At 42.9% G+C, this 21335-nt stretch overlaps 1 protein-coding gene across 1 annotated transcript in view; it reads left to right on the forward strand.

The window, feature by feature from the left end:
• The window catches only part of LOC121285105 (contactin-associated protein-like 5), an 834028-nt gene that overhangs the window by 275992 nt on the left and 536701 nt on the right, over positions 1-21335 (forward strand). Inside the window, exons 5-6 of the mRNA XM_041201256.1 lie at positions 13727-13930; positions 16899-17083. Of these exons, the coding sequence (XP_041057190.1) occupies positions 13727-13930; positions 16899-17083 (389 nt within the window). The remainder of the gene's footprint in view (positions 1-13726; positions 13931-16898; positions 17084-21335) is intronic.

A 21335-nucleotide genomic window follows, 5' to 3' on the forward strand; every position in this document is an offset into this window, starting at 1 on the left:
CTATGGGGTCTTTTACATTCACTGGAAAGGGCAGGCAGGGCTTGGTTTTACATTATAAACTGGAAAAATCAGATGGGCAAAGATAGAGTACATGAGGAGTTCATAGAATGTTCACACGCTAGTTTCTTAGAACAGCACATCCTGGAGCCAACCAGAGGGCAGGCTTTACTTGACCACCCAGCAATTGAACCTGTAAGTGAAATAAGGGCAGAAAGTTATTACATAACTAAAAAAAAAACGAGGGAAACATCACATAATCCATTAAAGTTCACATTGCAGTCAGTGCTGTCATATTTCACACAGTTAAGCCCCGGACGATGAGAATCATTTAAGATTAATTACCTTGCCTGCAGTTGGGTTGTAAAGGTCTGTGGCTATGCCTCCATGTCCTGGAAGTATTTGGTGATATCTTGACCTTGCTGACGCTGGGCCGGTGGGTGCTGCTATTCGAACTGCAGTGCTGGAAAATCATTTCTGCCATTCCCCCACCCGATGCTGTTTTGAGAGAAGGGGAAGCAATACACAGGTAGACAAGTTGCTTGTATTATTTTCCAGCTGTATGTTTTGTGCCTCCAGTACTGCCTCTCTGTGGCATAGAGCTGTCCCCTCCTCTTCCCCGATCCTCTGCTGCAGGACTGCCCTCCCTCTCCTTAGCTGTGCCAAGGTTTTTGCCGCGTCTTTGCGATCTTCCCTTGCGTGTTTCCACAACACAAGGGAGGCAAGTGAGAGCCACAGTAGATCATAAAACGCGGGACAAGGAAGATGACGACAATTAATGTTAGTATGTACATCTTAGTGCACCTTTCACCGCATTCAGCTCTGCTGGTGAAAGTACTGGCTTTGCAGTACCCTCACTCCTCACAGAACCATCCATATACTCTGCTGCAGACCAATCTCTCCCGGCGTGTCTCTGTGCCCCAGATGCCTATTGACCATGCAGGACTTCACAAATTATGAATCTGGCCAGACTGAGGTTCCCCCCACCCTCTAGATTACAAGGGTTCTAACAGGAGAGAAAAATATAGATCAATTCCAGCAACAAAGTATAATGACCTTCTACTGGCACATTAAACAGTCACTATATCAAAATTGCAAACTTTCTCAAAGGCCCCTCTCTATATATTTCCCTGAAAATTTGTGCAAAATAAATAAAAAGGGGCCTCTTAACTGCCCAGAATTACGTACATTCAGAGATTCATACATTCAGGGATTATTGATTGCTGAAAATTCTCTGTCTCTCTCTGTCTCCCCTTCTCTCTCTCTCCCTCTGGGCACCAAAATCTCACTGAGTTAATGCAGTTCCTCCGATCAGAACCCACTTCCAGTATAGATCCTGTGCACAAGGAGCAGGCACCATGTTGCTTCAAGGGAGCACATTCATAAATTGAATAAAAACAAACCTTGAACTTCTTGTTGGGTCCTCGTTTCTCCATGGCTCTGCCCATTTGCCACAGCTCTCCCATGCTCACGGCCACTCTCCCCTGCTTGCTGTCACTCTACCCATTTGCCTGGACTCTCTCTTTTGTTGTGGCTCTCCCTTGCTTTCTGCGACTCCCCCCGCCCCGCTTTTCGTGGCTCTCTCCCACTTGCCACAGTTCTCCCCTGCTTGCCCTCGCTCTCCCCTGCTTGCTCTCGCTCTCCACTGCTTGCCCTCACTCTCCCCTGCTTGCCCTCACTCTCCCCTGCTTGCCATGTCTCTCCCCTGCTTGCCTTCGCTCTCCCCTGCTTGCCTTCGCTCTCCCCTGCTTGCCATCGCCCTCCCCTGCTTGCCCTCACTCTCCCCTGCTTGTCCTCACTTTCCCCTGCTTGCCTTCGCTCTCCCCTGCTTGCCATCGCCCTCCCCTGCTTGTCCTCACTCTCCCCTGCTTGCCTTCGCTCTCCCCTGCTTGCCCTCACTCTCCCCTGCTTGCCCTCGCTTTCCCCTGCTTGCCCTCACTCACCCCTGCTTGCCCTCACTCTCCCCTGCTTGCCCTTACTCTCCCCTGCTTGCCCTCACTCTCCCCTGCTTGCCCTTACTCTCCCCTGCTTGCCATGGCTCTCTCCCATCTTCCGCGGCTTTCCCCCACTTGCTGCGGCTCTCCCCCACTTGCTGCAGCTCTCCCTTGCTTGCAGCAGTTCTTCCCTGCTTGCCGCCAGTCTCTCCCACTTGCCGCCGTCCTCTCCCACTTACCGCCACTCTCTCCCAATCACCGCCATTCTCTCCCACTTGGCGCCACTCTCTCCTGCTTGGTCACACAGCTCCCTACTAGCCTCGCATCTCCCCTGCTTGACCCCATGTCTCCCCTGTTGTCCTTGCATCTCCCCCGTTTCTTCTCGCTCTCCCCATGTCTTCTCCACGATCTTCGTGACTCACCCCTGCTTCTGGCTTTATCCACTTCTCCCGGTTCTAGTTCCCCGCTCTCCCCCGCTTCTTCTCCAGCTCTCCCGTTGCTCCCGTCAGCCTCAGCCACATCCCTCCCTATTTCTTGTGTCTTGGTGTACGGTTCAACATGTGAAAATTCTCCATATATTGTTATGTTGCCTGTGTAGGAACATGGGAACATAGGAGCAGGAGTAGGCCATTCAGCCCATCGAACCTGCTTCACCATTCAATACGACCATGGCTGATTACCCACTTCTGCCCACACTATCCCCATATCCCTTTATGTCATTGGTGTTTAGAAATCTGTCAACCTCTGCTGTAAACATACCCAATGACTGAGCGTCCACGGCCCTCTGGGGTAGAGAATTCCAAAGATTCACAACCCTCTGAGTAAAAAAAAAATGTTTCCTCATCTCAGTCCTAAATGGCTTCCCCCTTATTTTGAAATTGTGTCCCCTGGTTCTAGACTCCCCAACTAGGGGAAACATCTTACCTTCATGTACCCTGTCTATTCCTTTAAATATTTAGTAAGTTTCAATGATATCGCCTCTGATGCTTTGAAATTCTAGAGAATACAGGCCCAGTTCCCCCCATCTCTTTTCATTGGCTAGTCCCACCATCATTGTGCACAAAAATATCAATCAGAAATGGAACAACGAACATACATGGATTTTCAGCCTGTGAGCTATTCCAGATTCAACACCAGTCTCATTCCCATAGATGTGAGGCTGATAATTGTTCACTGCCCAAAAGTCACACTTAAATCAGAGGTAGGGACACATTGGAGTCCCAGTGCGGCGCCAATGAATCTTGACAAGGAACATGCTTGACTTCAGCCTGTCCCCAGTTCAACTTAACTGCTCTCAGCAAATCACAAAACTGGGCTGACAAAATCGGCGGGGGGAGTGAATTTGATATCTGGTTGGTTCCAGTTGACCCAGCTCATACCCGTTATTCCGGTTCAGGCTGTGCCCCAGTACTGAAGGGGTACTGCACTGTCAACGGTGCTGATCTTCAGATGAGAATTTTTTTTTTAAAAAAAGGAAGGACTTGCATTTATATAGCGATTTTCACAACCACCGGATGTCTCAAAGCACTTTGTAGTCGACAAAGTACTTTTTAAAGTGTAGTCAGTGTTGTAATGTAGAAATCCTCTGAAACCTGTTAAACTGAGAACATGCCTGGCCTCTCCGGTGAACCTCAAGGAAATCATGGCACCATTTCAAAGAAAAGGAAGGGAGTTCTTTCCAGTGTGCTGGTCAAGATTTATCCCTCAGCCACTACCGCTGAAATAGATTATCTGATTATTATGTCCTTGCTGTCAACTTTCCTACATGACACCAGTGACTACACTTTTTCATTTCCTTGGAAGCACTATGGGACGTAAAAAGGTGCAAGGTAAATGAAAGTTACTTTCTTGAACAACTAGGACTGAAGTAGTGGGCTGAACAATCTCCTTCTGTGCAGAAAACTCAGCCTTTGAGTTATTCTCTCTGAACCAGTGGGACAGGTGCAGGGCCTTATCTTATGGACAGTCCCTCTGGCAGTACAGCATTCCCTGAGTGTGCACTGAGAAGTCAGACTAGGTTTGTACTGCAGTAGGTGTGAAACTGAAGCATTCGGGGCTTACCTCCTTCTAGCAATACAAAGTGTGTGTCAAAATTGACCATTGTTATTCTTACTCAGCTTATTATAGTTGCTGCCATCATTTCCTGATGTGCATGTTGTGACTAACAATAGCGTACTTTAGTGCTACAATGCCTCATTGAATCAGATCCATATCCTATTAACAAACTGTTGCACATTTGTACAGTCACATCTGGCTTATTATGTATATAGGATTATATAGAGCTGACAAGACAGAAACGGGCTATACAGTCCAATTGGTCAGTGTTCGCATTAATGCTCCACACAAACTTCCTCCCATCCGTCTTCAGTGAAAGCTATCAGAATATTCTTCTAGTCCATCCTTCATTACATGATTATCTAGCTTTTTCTTATGTAGCAAATTTGAATCCTGATGCCAGATTGTTGCTTACAGTTACTCTTTATTTACATGGAACCAAGCTCAGACACACTATGCATTTAAGCAGGATACAAACAAAGCTATAAACCATATAACTGCGCTTTTGCCCCCAGGTGGAGATGGTAATCTGCTGCTGTTCCTTTCCAATCCTGACTCTGTCAACCATTTATTTTTAAAAAAAGCTCAGGAATTGTTACTTTCTGTTTCACACAAAATTTTGTCATTGATAATTCATTATGACATGACAAGTGTTGCTGTGGCATATCGAGTGTCCCTGTGGCATGACAAGTCTTATTGTGAGCAAGGCAGAAGGGATGTCTTTTCTTCAAAACAACTGTTGCCCACTTGTCTTCACCCTGTTCTTCCAAATTTCCATTTCTTATTTCAGCATTACCTTGGCTACATGTTTCCCAATACGACAATGAAAATAAGTCTCTTAAATTGTACACTGACAAATCAAACTGTAAAACATCATAGGAATGAACAACTCAACCATTTTATTCAGCAGTAAGAAAGCAAAAGCTATAATCACATGAGATTAAACCAAATTATAATCCTACATATTTATGTGAACACCATTGGGGTATCAAACTTAAATGCATCTGTGCTACCCAGTGCAACTATTGTTGTGGTAGCAAGTCCCGTATTCTTACCACTCTTTGGAGAAAGAACATTTTCCTGAATTCCTTATTGGATTTATTAATGACTATTTTCTATTTATGGTCCTTAGTTCAGGTTTATCCAACTAGTGCATACTTCTTTTTTACGTCCACCTGTCAAACCTCTTTATAATTTCAATGACCTCCATTAGGTCACCCTCCAGTGTTTTCCTTCTTAGAGAAAAGAGTCCCAGCTTGTTCAGCCTTTCCTGATACATGCAGCAACTAGATTGTTTTATTCAGTGGGATGAATGGGGCACTTACACACTTGACAATTGAATCCCAGGTCAGATACTGGACAAGCTTGGTAGAATAGAAGGCTTCCTTTCGACTCTCAGCATTGTGGTTTGAGCCCAGGCTGCAGGAAGCCTAGAGCACAATGGCTGTGAAGAATTTCCATTTCTCTGGCCTTTTGAAGTGACATAGACAACGTAATGAATTATCACCGAATTATGGACAGTTTTGCACTGTAGACTCGCATCCATTAGGAACTGGATTGAGACCGTCCAAATTAATTTGGCTTAAGGTCCTTGTAGACGACTGAGGAGAAGAGGCTTTAATCACATCAATTTGTATTGGATGTGAAGACAGTTCTTAGCGGTGAAAAGACACTGTAGTAACCCAAGGTGCCACCAAGTATCAAATTATACTTGATTATCTTATTCATAAACTCATTTTTCGGATATCAGGGAAGTGTTATACTAATCTAATGTGTCATAAAGCAGGCTTTGTTCCGTGATCACAATAATGATTTCTGATTTCAACCTGGAGCTTCAAAGTTTAGATTGAGGTTGAGTTGTCCAGTCTATGTACACCCCTTAGTGGTTAGCTAAAGAACAACACTTGATAATCAAGCTGTATCCTTTCTGTTCTCTGTCCATGGAACTCACTGCCCGCGGGACCTACTGCCCACTAATTCTCATTCTCCTATCAGCATTCAATAGGCACTGTTGCTATTTTCTGACACCTACCCTACTTTTCGTGGTATATCATACCTGACACTACACAGAATCAGAAAATCATATGGCACAGGCAGCGACCATTCAGGCTATCACTGCTGTGCTGGCTCTTTGAAGGAGCTATTCACCCCATTGCTCTTTCCCCATAGCCCTGCTAATTGCTTTCCCTTTGCATATATATATTTAGTTTGGAGTCACATGTAGGTCAGATCAGGTAAGAATGGCAGATTTCCTTCCCTAAAGGGAATGAGTGAACCCAATGGTTTTTTACAAATAACGATAGCTTCATGGTCACCATTAATGAAGCTAGCTTTATATTCCAGATCCTATTAGTTAAATTTAAATTCCACCAGCTACCATGGTGGGATTTGAACCCATGGCCCCAGAAGTGGGCCTCTAATCCAGAGACATGACCACCATGCCACTGACTGCCTTTCAAGTATGCATCCAATTAAGAAACATAAGGGGCAGGATTTATCAGTCGGCATGCGGGGTGGGGTCTCGACACGCTGTCGTGTTAAATGATGCGCGATGATGTCTGGCGTGCATCCTGACATCATCGTGCAGTCCCGTGATATTTCATGTGGCAGGCGGGCGCCGGAGTCGGCTATATAAATGGCCTATTCAGGCCATTAACAAAGTAGTTGATGTAATTGCTAACACTGCCCATCCAACCTTAAGGTTGGCGGGCAGGCGAAAAGGCCAAGCGGCCTTCACACTATTTAGGAAGCCTCATCCAAGAGCGGGATGAGGTTTCCTAAAGATTTTATTAAATAAGTAAAAACATTTTCCTACATATAAAAACATGTTCCATCTCATGCGACAACATGAGGGGAAATGTATAAATAAATGTTTAATCCTTTTATTCAATTATTTCAGCGTCAATTCAGTCGCTCTGAGGCAGCTTCATGCTTCAGGGAGATTGAAGCGCTCTTTCACACGTGTGTGCGAAAGAGCACTGGCCCCGACTCCCCCTCCCGCCCGCACAGTGCTATGGCTCGTGTTTTATGCTGGGCAGGCCTTAATTGATCGCCTTAAGGTGGCGATCGGCCCCACGACTACCCCCACTCATTCCCGTCGAGCCTGCCAGCCACCTTAAAAATCCAGGCGTAGAAATAGGAACGAGAGTAGACCATTTGGCCCCTCGAGCCTGCTGCACCATTCAATAAGATCGTGGATGACCTGTTTGTGTTTCGAATTCCACATTCCCATCTACCCCTGATAACCTGTGATTTCCTTGCCGAACAAGAATCTACCTGCCTTCAAAATATTCAATGCACCCACCTCCACTGCCTTCTGAAATAGAGCGTTCCAAAATCATACAACCCCCAAGAGAAAATATTTCTCCTCATCTCTGTCTTAAAAAGGCAACCCCTACATTTAAAACATTGCCCCCAGTTCTGGACTCACCCACGAGAGGAAACAACCTTTCCACGTCCACCTTATCAAGACCTTTCAGGACCTTGTATACTTCAATTAAATCACCCCTTGTGCTTCTAAACTCCAGTGGAAAACAATTCCATTGTTAAGGTTGCTGTTGAATCTGCTTCCACCGCAATGAGCCAAATGCCCTCCTCCTGTGTTGTAAATTTCCATGATTCTATGTTTCGCCCTTTGCAAATCACAACAACTCGTTACCTTTTAAAATAAAAAATTCTCCTCATCTCCCCTCTGGTTATTTTATATCCGAGACCATCCAATGCCGTGTCCTTGTCTTAGAATCTGTATACGATCTGCTGTTTATTCCTTTTATCTGAAATGAGATCCCAGCCAGAAGAACTTTCCAGAAAGCCAACAGCAGGCGTCGACAACAAATCCTACAAATCAGACCGAGTTGTTAAGTCATGGATTTTAACACCAAAGTCCTTAGTGCCTCCAGGATTTGCAAGATTTCTGGGGGTTATAGTGAGGTTGTCAGATTCGGTGCTTTTGCAGTCAGATTGTTGTGTTTGTTGAGTTCCTTATTTTCTCTTCTTCAAATGTTTGCCGCAAGGATCACACGGTTTAATTTTTTTGAGCAGTTGGCACTGTCTGTCAGAAGTTAGGATGGATGTTCCCTGCAATTGCTAAGAAATGAGGTACCTGGGCACATGTCAATATTTCCAGTGGATCCCTGTGAACATGTCAGCATTCCCAGTGGATTCCCCAGAGTCATCAGCAGTGTGTTGTCATTTGCGTAAGATCCCAGTGAGTGTATCAGAATTCCCAGGGAGCTGCCTGGGGACTGCCAATGGTGATGAATGTACCAAGAAGTGTCAATATTTTGTTACAACCAGGGCAGCAGGGGTTGAATTAACTCCTCTTTTTGTTCCACTCCTAAGCTAGCTTCTTGCAGTTAAATATATATTAAATTGGCAATATCACCTCCCTTTTAAATTCAAACTCTTTTATAGCCAACTTAGGAGTGGAACAAAGAGAGTGAGGTTCATTAAGTTAACAAGTGAAGAGTTAGTTTTATTGCTAAAACTCACTCAGGTAAAGATGCAGAAATTATTAACAGAAAGTCTAAAATGTACAAATATACCTAAACTACCCACCAATGCAAAAACAACACTTAGCCAATCGCTGCAGGCATGCAAAACAATAAAATAAAACTCTTGCAAAGCATCATATTAAAAACTTGGCCAAATAACAAAATCAGAAAAAAAAATTCACGCCTTTCCAGAGGCTTATTTGCAGCTGAAGGGTCAGTTTCCATAGTAACTGCTGGTGCTTGGGTTTCTCACTGGAGACAATGGTGCTGATTTGGAATTCTCCTTAAAGAATACCCAGTTTGCAGCAGTGAGGTCTTCTGGTGGGTTTTTCAAATCACAAACAGCTCAGATTTGATCAGAGAGGTTTCAGAAGAAAGAGAGTTGGGGTAAGGCTGTTTCCCCTGTAGCAGGCTCTCTCTGGCCATACTAAATCCAGTATCTTTTCACCCAATGGCTAGGTTGTGTGACCTCTCTCTGAGAGTTCCATTTATTTGATGGCTCTGTAAAAGCAGCTTGTGTCCTTCGCAAATATAACAGAGTAGCTGCTGTAAGCCACTGTCCTTTGCTTAGGAAAAGTATTCTTTTCAAAAATGTTCGATGCATAGGCATGTCCAGCTGATGACATTATAAATTAATATTTTATATAACACATCTTCATAATATTCCAGAGGGCTCCCAGGGACTGTAGCATTATTTTAAGGTTTTTGGTGCAAGTGTTCCTGATGAAGAGATCCCATAGATTATGACATATTTCCAAGAGTAGTCCTTCATGTAGGAAGAAGGTCAAGCGATGGAGGAAATCTAGGCGTCAAATTCTAGTCATTGGTGGCCAATGTGATGTTCTTATAGGTCAATCTCGGACAATATATTGCTGCACTTCAGTGAACTACAAGGGTGGTCCTCATAATACAAAACTTGTGCAAGACCTTAATTAACTACAGTTGAAATATTGTGTGCAGTATTAAGCACCCATTTTGGGCTAACAACTCCAACCCTCTCCCTGGCCACTGTCTGAGGCTGAACAATGCTAACCATGGCATCCTATTTCACCCTGAGCTCAGCTTCAGATTTTACATCCTTCCTATCATTAGGACTTACGCCTCCATAACATAACCCATCTCCAACACTCATCTGCCTCATCTGCAACTGAAATCCTCACCCATGCCTTTTAAAAATAATCATGCTTTGGATGTGACCATCAGCAGTGACTATCTGGGCCAGCATGTATTGCCCATCCCTAATTGCCCTTGAGAAGGTGGTGATGAGCTGCCTTCTTGAACTCACAGTGCTGTTGGGGAGGGATTTCCAGGGTTTTGACCACAGTGACAATGAAGGAACGGCGATAGATTTCCGAGTCAGGATGGTGAGTGGCTTAAAGGGGGACTTGCAGGTAGTGGTGTTCTACTGCCCTTTTCCTTCTAGATGGCAGTGGTCATAGATTTGGAATGTGTTGTTTGAGGAGCCTTGGTGAATTCCTGCAGTGCATGTTGTAGGTTGTGCACACTGCTGCTACTGTTTGTCAGTGGTGGAGGGAATGAATGTTTGTGGATGGGGTGCCAATCAAGCGGTCTACTTTATCCTGGATGGTGTCAAGCTTCTTGAGTATTGTTGGAGCTGCACTCAGTCAGGCAAGTGGAGAGTATTCCACCACACTCCTGACTTGTGCCTGTAGATGTTGGACAGGCCCTGGGGAGTCAGGAGGTGAGTTATTCGTCACAGGGTTCCTAGCTCCTGACCTGCTCTTGTAGCTACAGTATTTATATGGCTGGTCCAGTTCAGTTTCTGGTCAATGGTAACCCCCAGGATGTTGATAGTGGGAGATTCAGCAATGGTAATGCCATTGAATATCAAAGGGTGATGGTTAGATTCTCTCTTGCTGGAGATGGTCATTGCCTGACTCTTGTGTGGCATGAATGTTCCTTGCCAATTGTCAGCCCAAGCCTGGATATTGTCCAGGTCTTCCTGCATTTGGACATCGACTGCTTCAGTATCTGAGGAGTTGCAAATGGTGCTGAATATTGTGCAATCATCAGCGAACATCACCACTTCTGACCTTATGATAGAAGGAAGGTCAATGATGAAGCAACTGCTGGGCATAGGACACTACCCTGAGGAACTCCTGCAGTGATGTCCTGGAATTGAGATAATTGACTTCCAACAGCCATAACCATCTTCCTTTGTGCTAGGTATGATGCCAACCACCAAAGAGTTTTCCCTTGATTCCAGTTTTGCTCAGGCTCTTTGATGCTACATTCAGTCAAATGCGGCCTTGATGTCAAGGGCAGGCACTCTCACCTCACCTCGGGAGTTCAGCTCTTTTGTCTATGCTTGAACAAATGCTGTAATGATGTCAGGAGCTGAGTGGCCCTAACGGAACCCAAGCTGAGTGTCAGTAAGCAGATCATTGTTAAGTAAGTGCCACTTTATAGCACTGTTGTGACCCCTTCCATCACTTTACTGATGATCAAGAGTAGACTGATGGGGTGAACCAGATAACAATGACAATTCTCCCACTGATTCCAGATTTTTTATTAAATTCAAATTCCGCTATTTGTTAAGGCGGGATTCGAACCCAGGCCCTGAGAGCATAACCCTGGGGTTGCTGGATTAATAGCTCAGTGACAACACCACTACTCCACCACCCCTCCCTGTGGGTTACTTCAAGACTTGACTATTCCAGTGCTTTCCTGGCCCCTCCTCCCATTTGCCATCCTCTGCAAACTTGAGCTGATCAAAACCTGATTCAAGCCTCCAAAATTATGATGGGTTATTGTTAGGCAAATAATGATAGATTGGTGGCTGGGGTTGGTAATTGTGCCCATTCTAGGGTGGGGGGGGGGGTGAAATGTCCAACATTGATGAACTTAGCAGTGCTTCAAGCATCTGCATTTTGGGTGACTTCCATTGTTCTCCCAGCCATGCAGCAATCAGGAGCATACAATGCAGAGAACAATCAGTGTATGTAAAGCGACGTTCCCTTAAGGATGCGCACATGCACAGTCACGTGTCTAATCTTAAAGAGTTTGTGCAGTGCAAATATCCGGCCAGAAGTTAGCGAGGGAACATTGGCGATCACTATTTTCAACCACACATTTTTTAGATGGCTCTGGGGGCCCAACACCTGTCTAACAACCCCTCCGAGAAATTTACTGCTGGAGCAGGCACTGGATTTGTTCAGCTTTTCGGGAGTTTGCCGCAGCTAGCAAAAAACACGGATTTTTTTTTAAAAATATACTTCTACGTGGAGCTGCTCCTCACTTCACGCCGGTGATCACCTACCCCTTCCCTCTTCCAAAACTGCCCTCCTCTGCCCTCAGGTCCTAGCTGAGAACTCCTGCCACCCACACCTCAGGAGGTGTGACCGGTGATTTGATAGCCACTCCAGGACCTAAGGCCGAAGTTCCATCAAGCTTTGTGCCTCCCAGTTTAGGCACACAGTGAATTTGCCCCACTGGTTATGTGCCTGAAATCTGGCCCTAATGACATTACCCTCAATTTCTTCTGGTTGGTGAGATGTTCTTGAGAATGATGCCTGGATTTTACTATCTTCGATAATGTACTATACCTTCAACTTTCAACACAGGAGGCCCACAGACTATCAATTTCTCTTTCAAGGTTATCAATCTAATTTTTAAAATAGAAATATGAGAGTCTTACATTCGCATGCTAGGGATCTGAGGAGAAAAGAAGAGTTTGCATTTATGTAGCACCTTTCGCAACCTCGCACGTACCAAACTACATTTCAGCCAACAAAGCACTTCTTGAAGTGCAGTTGTAGTATTGTAGGAAATGTGCAGTCACTTCTTTCACTGAAAGCCCCCCAAAAAGCACTGGGTCAGCTGGCTAAGTGTTGCTGGTTGAGGGGATATAAGTCTAGAACACAGTGGCTCTTTTTTTGATCCACACAAGAGGGTAGGCAGGAGTTTGGTTTAATGTGTATCCAAAGGATGGCACTTCTAATAGTGCAGCATTTCCTTGGTACTGCACTGGATAGCCAGCTCAGATTGTGTGCACAAGCTTCAAAAGCAGGATTTAATTGAACCCACAACATTTTGACCCAGAGGTAAGAGGGCTACCCAGGAGCCACAGCTGACGCTTAATCTGAAGGTAATTAAAAAAGACCAAAGAGAGGTGATTTTCTAAAAGCTTTGCCTGTGTGTGTGAGGTCCTGCTAGTTCCTTCGTTTCTCACAGAATTTACTCTTCTATTTCAGGCAAGGTATTGGGAACTGTCCAATTATTCATCAATTTTCACTCTGTGATGGCAGATAATCGAGGCTCCGCTGTGTTTTAAAGGCTTTGAGCTACCTTCTTAATATTCCAAACAGTAATTGTAATAGCAGCTTTTCAGTGAGAGAGCAATCCCTATGGAAAGCATCTGTGGAGAAGCAAAGACTGCCAAATAACACAAAGGCAGATGCTAAAGTGATGGGAAATAGCAAAGGCACCAGGAAAAAAAAAATCTCCAAAATCAATGAAGAACCTAGGAATCTTCAAGGCTTCAAAATAAATCAGCTAGTTTACCCATTTCTTATAAAATGAAAACCTATACCAGGATTTCAATTATTTACACTCCCATTAGTCACACTCCTGTATCCACACTCCCAATACCCACGATTCCATTACCAGCATTATCATTATTCACACACTCCCAGTGTCATCCCTGTATTACCTGCACTCCCATCATCCACGTTCTGATTATCAGCGGTTGCAGCTCTGTTATCTTCATTCTCATTATCTGCATTTACAATCAGCTGCCTCAGTATCGCCATTCGGATTATCTGCATTTTTGTTGTTTGTATTTATAACATCCTCATTCTCATTATCCCCAATAGTCTTCACTTTCTTAATCCCCATTCTCATTCGCACTCTTATCCTCATTCTCAAATCCTCACTCGCATCACTCTCCTTTTATCCTCATTCTCATGAACCTCACTCTCATTATCTTCACTTACATTATCTTCACTCTCATTATCCCCACTGTGATTTTAAAAAGGTGAGAGAAGGGAAAGGGCTGCGTCTTTTCACCTGTAAAACTAGCTACAATCCATGAAAGCGTTTCAAATTAATTTCTGCAGTACTCTTTGCCCCTAATCTACCAGCATATGTAGCTTTCGTGGACACTTCAGATAACTCCAGTATTTAATTTAACATCAGAAAACCAATGAGAGGCTGGTTTTCCACTAACAGCCCTGAAAGTTGTACGGAATACTTCTGAGAGATCACATCCCAAGTTTGCTTCCGCAGAATCGGATGTTGCTGACTTCGATGGGAAGAGCTCAATATTCTACAGGTTCAACCAGAAGAGCTTGACCACAGTGAAGGATGTCATCTCCCTAAAGTTTAAGACAATGCAAAGTGATGGAGTGGTCCTGCACGGAGAGGGGCAATGGGGAGATTACATCACGCTGGAACTGAAGAAAGGCAAACTCTCATTGGAGATCAGTTTAGGTATGGATTTTTGTTAATTTCTGTTCTAAAGCAATTACTTTGTTAGGGATTGAGGAGATTATAAAACAGCTCCCGTGCTAACTGAACACTACAATTTTCAATTACAGCCCAGGAATCATGTCTTACTGAGGATAAACAGAAAAGAATATAAAGATATAAGAGCTGTTACTGAAGCCATCAGGTTTCAATGATTGAGTAAATCGAGTTCTATTTTTACTGCCTTACCTTTAGCAGTGTTTTGTGGATTGCACGATTCTATTTGTTTATAATTAAGGCCACAGGTTTATAGAATCCAAATAAATTAAATCTCATTTGTTCAGCATTGTATTACATTGTATTTTCCAAGATTTGTTCAACATTGTAAGGAACTTAAGACAAATTCCACACTTCGAATTGGGAGATGAACTCAAGGGAGTGTGAGTTGGAGATAAAACTTTCATAGCGTTGGGTTGATTCCCTGACTTGAAGTATCTTTGAGCGCACCTCCTAGCTGGGAGCATGCGATCACTGAATTGATTGTTAGATTCTACAATCCCATCTATTATCCCATTGAAAAAAATTAACACATCAATGGCCTTGATGAAAGGCAGGAATCCCCCAATATGCTGTACATGAACCATGCCTGCAATTTCCCATATGGCAATCTCTTGGTTTCAAAGAGGCCACCCCGGGAGTTTGCTAGATGGAGGTCAGTTACTGCACTGCATGGAATAGCAAACTAGCCATCTCACTCAATGGTTTTAATCGAGTCCTTTTTGGCTTGCCCAAGACATTTAAGGATGGTCCAGAGTTGCATTCCTGCTTGTTGTATTCCTCTTGCTGGCAAGTAGGAAAAAGAGGGAAAATACTAAATGCAATGATCTGGTAGCATCCTAAAATTAGATAAGTTCCTTGCTTTGAGGTCCAAGGGAATGCACCCTGGCCACCCCAGAATCACAGAGGCTCAGTGGAAATGGGCTATAAGTGAGACTGGGCTATAATATGAGTGGCAGTGGATGATTTGCATAACTCAATTTGCTTGCCTCAATTTGTTTGAGATGCAGCTCTGGATTCAGGAATAAGACCACTGAGCCTCGAGAGTTTTTTTTAATATAAATTAAATTAAACATTTATTAATTTAACAAGGAATTAAACACATACACATGTCTACAAATTACTACCATAATAACTTTTAAACAAATCCCCAAGTTAATCACTCCAAGGTAAACTTTCACCAAGGTAACCCATAGACTTAAACAGACAGCAGGCAAAGCGCATTTTATCTTACAAGTTTAAAATGAGGTTCCTTTCAATTTGATTCCTTCACACAGTTGTAGGCTTACAAGTAGCATGCCTCTGAATCACACACACACAAAACTATTTTCTGTATATACCTAGCCTTCCCTTTTATAGCAAATTATCATTGTATCACCAAGCCCTTTGAACTTCACCACTTTTAACAATAAAACCCCTTTCATAGCCCCAATTTTATTAGTAATGTAAACGTATTGCTTGGTGTTTCCTAGCTAGGTGCAAGATTTCACCCCCAGTCTTTGAATGGTTTATTCAGCAAAATGCAAATGTACCCCCTACCTTACTGTTTAACATCTCAAAACTGCTATACATTAAAGCACCCAGACCACTGGCTTTAATCTAATTAAGACACACACACCCACCCACAGACACAGACCCTACTACAAATCCAATTTAAAATAATTTCCAATAAAGTTTTATGCATTAATATCTTCATGACAAGGACTGATGTCTTGTGTTAAAAAAAAACACAGAAAATGCCGAATACGCTCTGCAAGTCTGGCATTATCTGTGACTGGAAGCAGCTAATGATCTCTCATCAGAACTGGAAGAAGGAAGAAATGTAATAGTTTATAAACAAGTACACAGCAGGGGAGAATGGGGAGAGCGAAAAAACCGAAGGGGTAGGTCTCTGATCGGGTAGAAGGTAAATGGAATGATGGTGTGATGCTTAAGTTGTGTTTATAGAGTAAGTATAGAAACAAAAAGTGATTTCAGTGGAGACGTAAATGGTTACAGAGAAAATGTCTGTGGCGGTTATGATCTACCATTGTTGAACTCAATTTTGAAGCCAGAAGACTGTAAAGTGTCTCATCAAAACATAGGGTTTTGTTCCTCAAGAATGCATGGAACTTCAATGCAGGAAGCTGGGGACAGAGTGGTTAGGATAAGATGGGTCAAAAGTGATATTGGGCTGTGAGTTGAACTGTGCCATTATTTGAGGAAGGCTTTACATTATTTCACTTGCTTATGGTATTGTACGAGGGGACTCATACTTGGACTGATAGTTTAGAAAAATTATATGATTGCAAGAGGATTGAGAATAGGAGTAAAGGTGTCTTACTGTAATTCTGTAGAACCTTGGCGAGACCACACCTGGAGTATTATGTGCTGTTTTGGTCTCCTTACCGAAGGAAAGATATACTTGGTATAGAGGCAGTGCAATGGAAGTTCACTAAATTAATTCCTGGGATGGAGGGATTGTCCTATGAGAAACACGAAAATAGACTGGGCCTTTACTCCCTGTAGTTTAGAAGAATGAGAGGTGACCTCATTCAAATAACAAAATTCTTACAGGGCTCGACAAGGTTGTTGCAAGAAGGACGCTTGCCCTGGCTGGGGCTGTCTAGACCACGGGACACAGTCTCAGCCATTTAGGACTGAGATGAGGAGGAATTTCTTCACTCAGAGGGTGGTGAAGCTTTGGGATTCTCTGGCCAAGCGGGGTGCGGAGGCTCAGCCATTGAGTGTGTTCAAGACTGAGATCGACAAGTTTCGACATATTAAAAGCATCAAGGGATACGGGGATAGTGCAGGAAAATAGTTTTGAAGTAGAAAGTCGGCCATGAGCTCATTGAATGATGGAGCAGGCTTGAAGGGCTGAATGGCCTTCTCCTGGTCCTATTTCTTATGTTCTTATGTTTGCATGACTTAATTCTGTCTTGTTGTACCCTAGGTGATGCAACACTTCAAACTATTAATGGCCATTCCTCTGTCATCCTGGGCAGTCTCCTGGATGACCAACACTGGCATTATGTTGCAGTTGAGCGAAATAAGAAGCAAGTGAACTTTACAGTGGATGCGGACACACAACACTTTCGAACCAAAGGGGAATTCGATGTTTTGGATATTGATTATGAGGTAACGAGTTTATCATTAAGGTGAACGGTATTAACTCTTCAAAATTTTCCGCATGCTCAACCTGTGTCACTTTTACGGTAACTTTGAAGATTAGGACAATGCCACAAAAGCCGTAGGTACATCTGCAATATGGAGATGGCAGCATAGTGGTAATGTGTTATGACCCAGAAGCTGGTAAAGCTGAGTTATTTAAAAATCCCAAGGGGAAACTTTTAACAACTGTCATAGCCTATAATTTTAAGTGTTATGTTTGAGATGCAGCTCTAAATTCAGGAATTAGACCACCAGTTCTCGAGAGGTTTTATATTAAATCAAATGAAACGTTTTATTAATTTACACACTTTAAATATATACACATGGCTACAAATTACTACTATCATAACTTTTAACAAATTCCCAAAATAATCTCCATTAAGGCAACAGCAACCCATAGACTTAACCAGACACCAAAGCATTTTCACCTTACAAATTCAAAATGCGGTTCCTCTCACCTTGGTTCCTTGTAGACACAGTGGTAGGCTTACAGGCTTTGATGTTAATTGCCTCTGCCCTGCACAAGCAAAATTGCTTTCAGTTTTATGTAACACAGCTCAATGGATGCAAATTCTTATTGTACCACCAGCCCCTTTGAACTCCACCATTTCTAACAATAAAACCCCTTTCATAGTACCAATTTTATTAGTAACATAAGCATATCGTTTGGTCTCTGCTAGCTGGGTACCAGATTTCACCCCACTTTTTGAATGCTTTTTCAAAAAATGCAAATGCACTCTACCTCTCTTACACCTTAAAACTAGTGCACATCAAAACACCCAGAGTAGCTGGATTTAATCCAGTTAAGACATGCCCACATGCTAAACCTCTATTTTAAAAGAAAAATATTTTTCATAGTATTATATACATTAATAGCTTTAAGACAGCCACTGGACTAGTAATCCAGAAGCCCAGGCTAATGTTCTGGAACACAGGTTCAAATCTCACCATGGCAACTAAACTTCTGGAATTGAAAGCTAACCCCAATAATGGTGACCATGAAATCATCATTGATAGTTGTAAAAACCCATCTGGTTTACTAAATCTGCCATCCTAACCTGGTCTGGCCTACATATAATTCCAGGCCCACAGTAATGTGGTTGACTCTTAACTGCCCAAATTGTGCAGCAAGCCACTCATTTCAAGGGCAAATAGGGAAGTGCAATAAATGTAGGCCTTACCAGTGATGCCCACATCCCATGAAAGAGTGAAAAAAGGACCTGGTGCTGCATGGTCATGACCCTAAGAGAAACATGTGGAGAAAGAGCATCAGGCACAGATAAGCCTGTTTAGTCAAAATGCCTACCCATTTTTTCACCATAATTTCTCAACAGAAACACATTCAATTGACTCTTGAGCTGTCTTCTTCAATTGTCATCTGTAGCCCTCTGTCAAAACTGAATTCATACGTTTGTTATACATTGTGTGAAAAATGTCCATTTGACATCTTTAGGAGTGGTTATGTAAGGATCCACTATCTCACAAACAGACATTGTGGCTCAGAGAATCAGGCCTACCTTCGAACTACACTGGCATCCTCTGTGTCTTCGAATCAGACGACCTGGTCATTTACCTCACTGCTCTTTGTGGGAGCTTGCTGTATGCAAATCTGCTGCTGCATTTCCTTCATCCCAATAGTGATTACACTTCAAAAAAGTACTTAATTGACTGTATGGTGCTTTGGGACATCCCTAGGTTGCAAAAAGCGCTATGGAAAATTGAAGTTCTTTGTTTTCTCTCTTTGTGCTGCAGGCAGGGCCTACTAAATTTTTGAAAACTGTGATCTCTGGTGCTCGTAGCTTCACAATAATGGGCAATACGCCTCCATCAGCTTTCTCAGTTCCCTTCATAATATTGAAAACTTTAATGACATCTCATTCAAAACTTTTCTCTTCCAGATGGAGCAACTTCCTGACTTTTCCTGACAGCTTAAATTCTCAATACCAGAGTCATGTTCCTTACATGTCTCTAGTCTTTCAAGGGCAATATTGCCTTCTCTATGATTGGGTGACCAAAAATGTGAATAGTATGGTAGATTTTCTATATCTATGCACATGGTGTATACCAGAAGGGTGCAATGCAAAATTGGACACCACTAGCCAGCAATCTCCTGTCCATTAATTTTAAATGGTAATGTTACTCCTTTATTCCAAATGGGTTCAGAGTAACATTTCAGATTGTAAAAATATCCCCTCTTTATTTATAACTTATACACTTTTATATATATAATTACATAGAATTTACAGTACAGAAAAAAGGTAATTTCGCCCAGCTGGTCTGTGCTGGTGTTTATGGCCCACCATAGGCCTTCTTCCACTCCACTTCATCTAACCCTATTAGCAAATCCTTCTATTCCTTTCTCCCTTCTGTTTTTATCTAGCTTCCCCTCAACTGCATTTCTGCTATTCATCTCAACCACTTCTGTGGTACAGAGTTCTACGCTCAGGGTAAAGAGGTTTCTCCTGAATTTCCAATTGGATTTCTAAGTGAATATCTTATATTTATGACTTCTGGTTCTGAAGCTCATTCTGGAACAAGTGAAAACATCTCACACTGTGTTCCGTTGGTACAGCTTAGTGTTTCATTTGCCTTTATGCTGCAGCCAAACAGAACACTGATCATTTTATAGAATTACCCACATTAAGTGAGTGAATTTGGAGATGGGGGCATAGTGATAATGTTACTTGATTAGCAATGTGAAGGGCCAAGCTAATCTTCTGGGGGCATAGGTTCAAATCCCACCATGGCAGCTGGTAGCATTTAAATTCACTTTAAAAATCTGGAATTGAAAGCTAGTCTCAATAATGGTGACCACAAAACTATCAATGAATGTCACAAAAAACCATCCGGTTCTCTAATGTCTTTCAGGGAAGGAAATCTGCTGTCCTTACCTGGTCTGGCCTACATGTGACTCCAGACCCAATGTTGTTGACTCTTAACTGCCCCCTGAAATTTCCTTGCAAGCCACTCAATTCAAGGGCAATTAGGGATAAGTAACAAACGCTGGCTTTGCCAGCAATGCTCATGTCCTGTGAGAGTACAAATAAAAAAGTCCCCTAAATCTGTTCCTTGATCACAAGATTGTGTCACATTCTATATAATATATAATGTTATATTCAAGAGATCCAAATCTTTTGATTCTTTGCTCTCTTACTGATTTAAAGTTATCCACATTGAACTGCACCTGTCATTTGCTGGACCATTTTATCAGAAAAAGTTTATGATCCCTATTATTTTTTCTGCAACCTATTTCATCACAAGGGGCATCACCACTGAGTCTTGTCCTTAATCTCAACAAAAACAAAATACAGTGGATATTGGAAACCTGAAAATAAAACAGGAAATACGGCAAACACTTAGCAGGTGCAAGGCCATTGAAATGAAATTTGAACTTTGTTTCTCTTGGTGCTCATTCTGCCTGATCCGCTTGGTGTTGCCACTATTTTGTGTTTTTATTTCACATCATATTCTCACCTGTAGGATAGTAAGAAGTGATCAAAAGCTAGTCCATATGACTCTTCTTTAGAGCTAAAGAGTAGCAATGTAGAAATGGATTTTATTTGGCCCTGGAGAGGGTCCAGAGGAGGTTCACGAGAATGATCCCAGGAATGAAAGACTTAACATATGAGGAACGTTTGAGGACTTTGGGTCTATACTTGATGGAGTTTAGAAGGATGAGGGAGGATCTGATTGAAACTTACAGAATACTGAAAGGCCTGGATAGAGTGGATGTGGGGAAGATGTTTCCATTAGTAGGAGAGACTACGACCTGAGGGCACAGCCTCAGAGTAAAAGGACCTTTTAAAACAGAGATGAGGAGAAACTTCTTTAGCCAGAGAGTGGTGAATCTATGGAATTCATTGCCACAGAAGCCTGTGGAGGCCAGGTCATTGAGTGTATTTAAGACCGAGATAGATAGGTTCTTGATTGGTAAGGGGATCAAAGGTTACGGGGAGAAAGCGGGAGAATGGGGGTGAGAAACTTATCAGCCATGATTGAATGGCGGAGCAGACTCGATGGACCGATTGGCGTAACTTCTGCTCCTATATCTTATCTTATGGTCTTATGGTCTTATTCTGTTTAAGAATGGGTGGAGCAGGTGGAACGAGGTAGAAGGTCAGGGATAGATGACAGTTCAGGAGAGATTGACAAAGATGTCATGGACTCAACCATTCGGTTGGCGGGTGGGCCAAGCAGCCTTTGCATTTTTGGCTAAACC

Source organism: Carcharodon carcharias, chromosome 12 (genome assembly GCF_017639515.1).
Source record: "Carcharodon carcharias isolate sCarCar2 chromosome 12, sCarCar2.pri, whole genome shotgun sequence".
Classification (NCBI taxonomy): Eukaryota; Metazoa; Chordata; class Chondrichthyes; order Lamniformes; family Lamnidae; genus Carcharodon; species Carcharodon carcharias.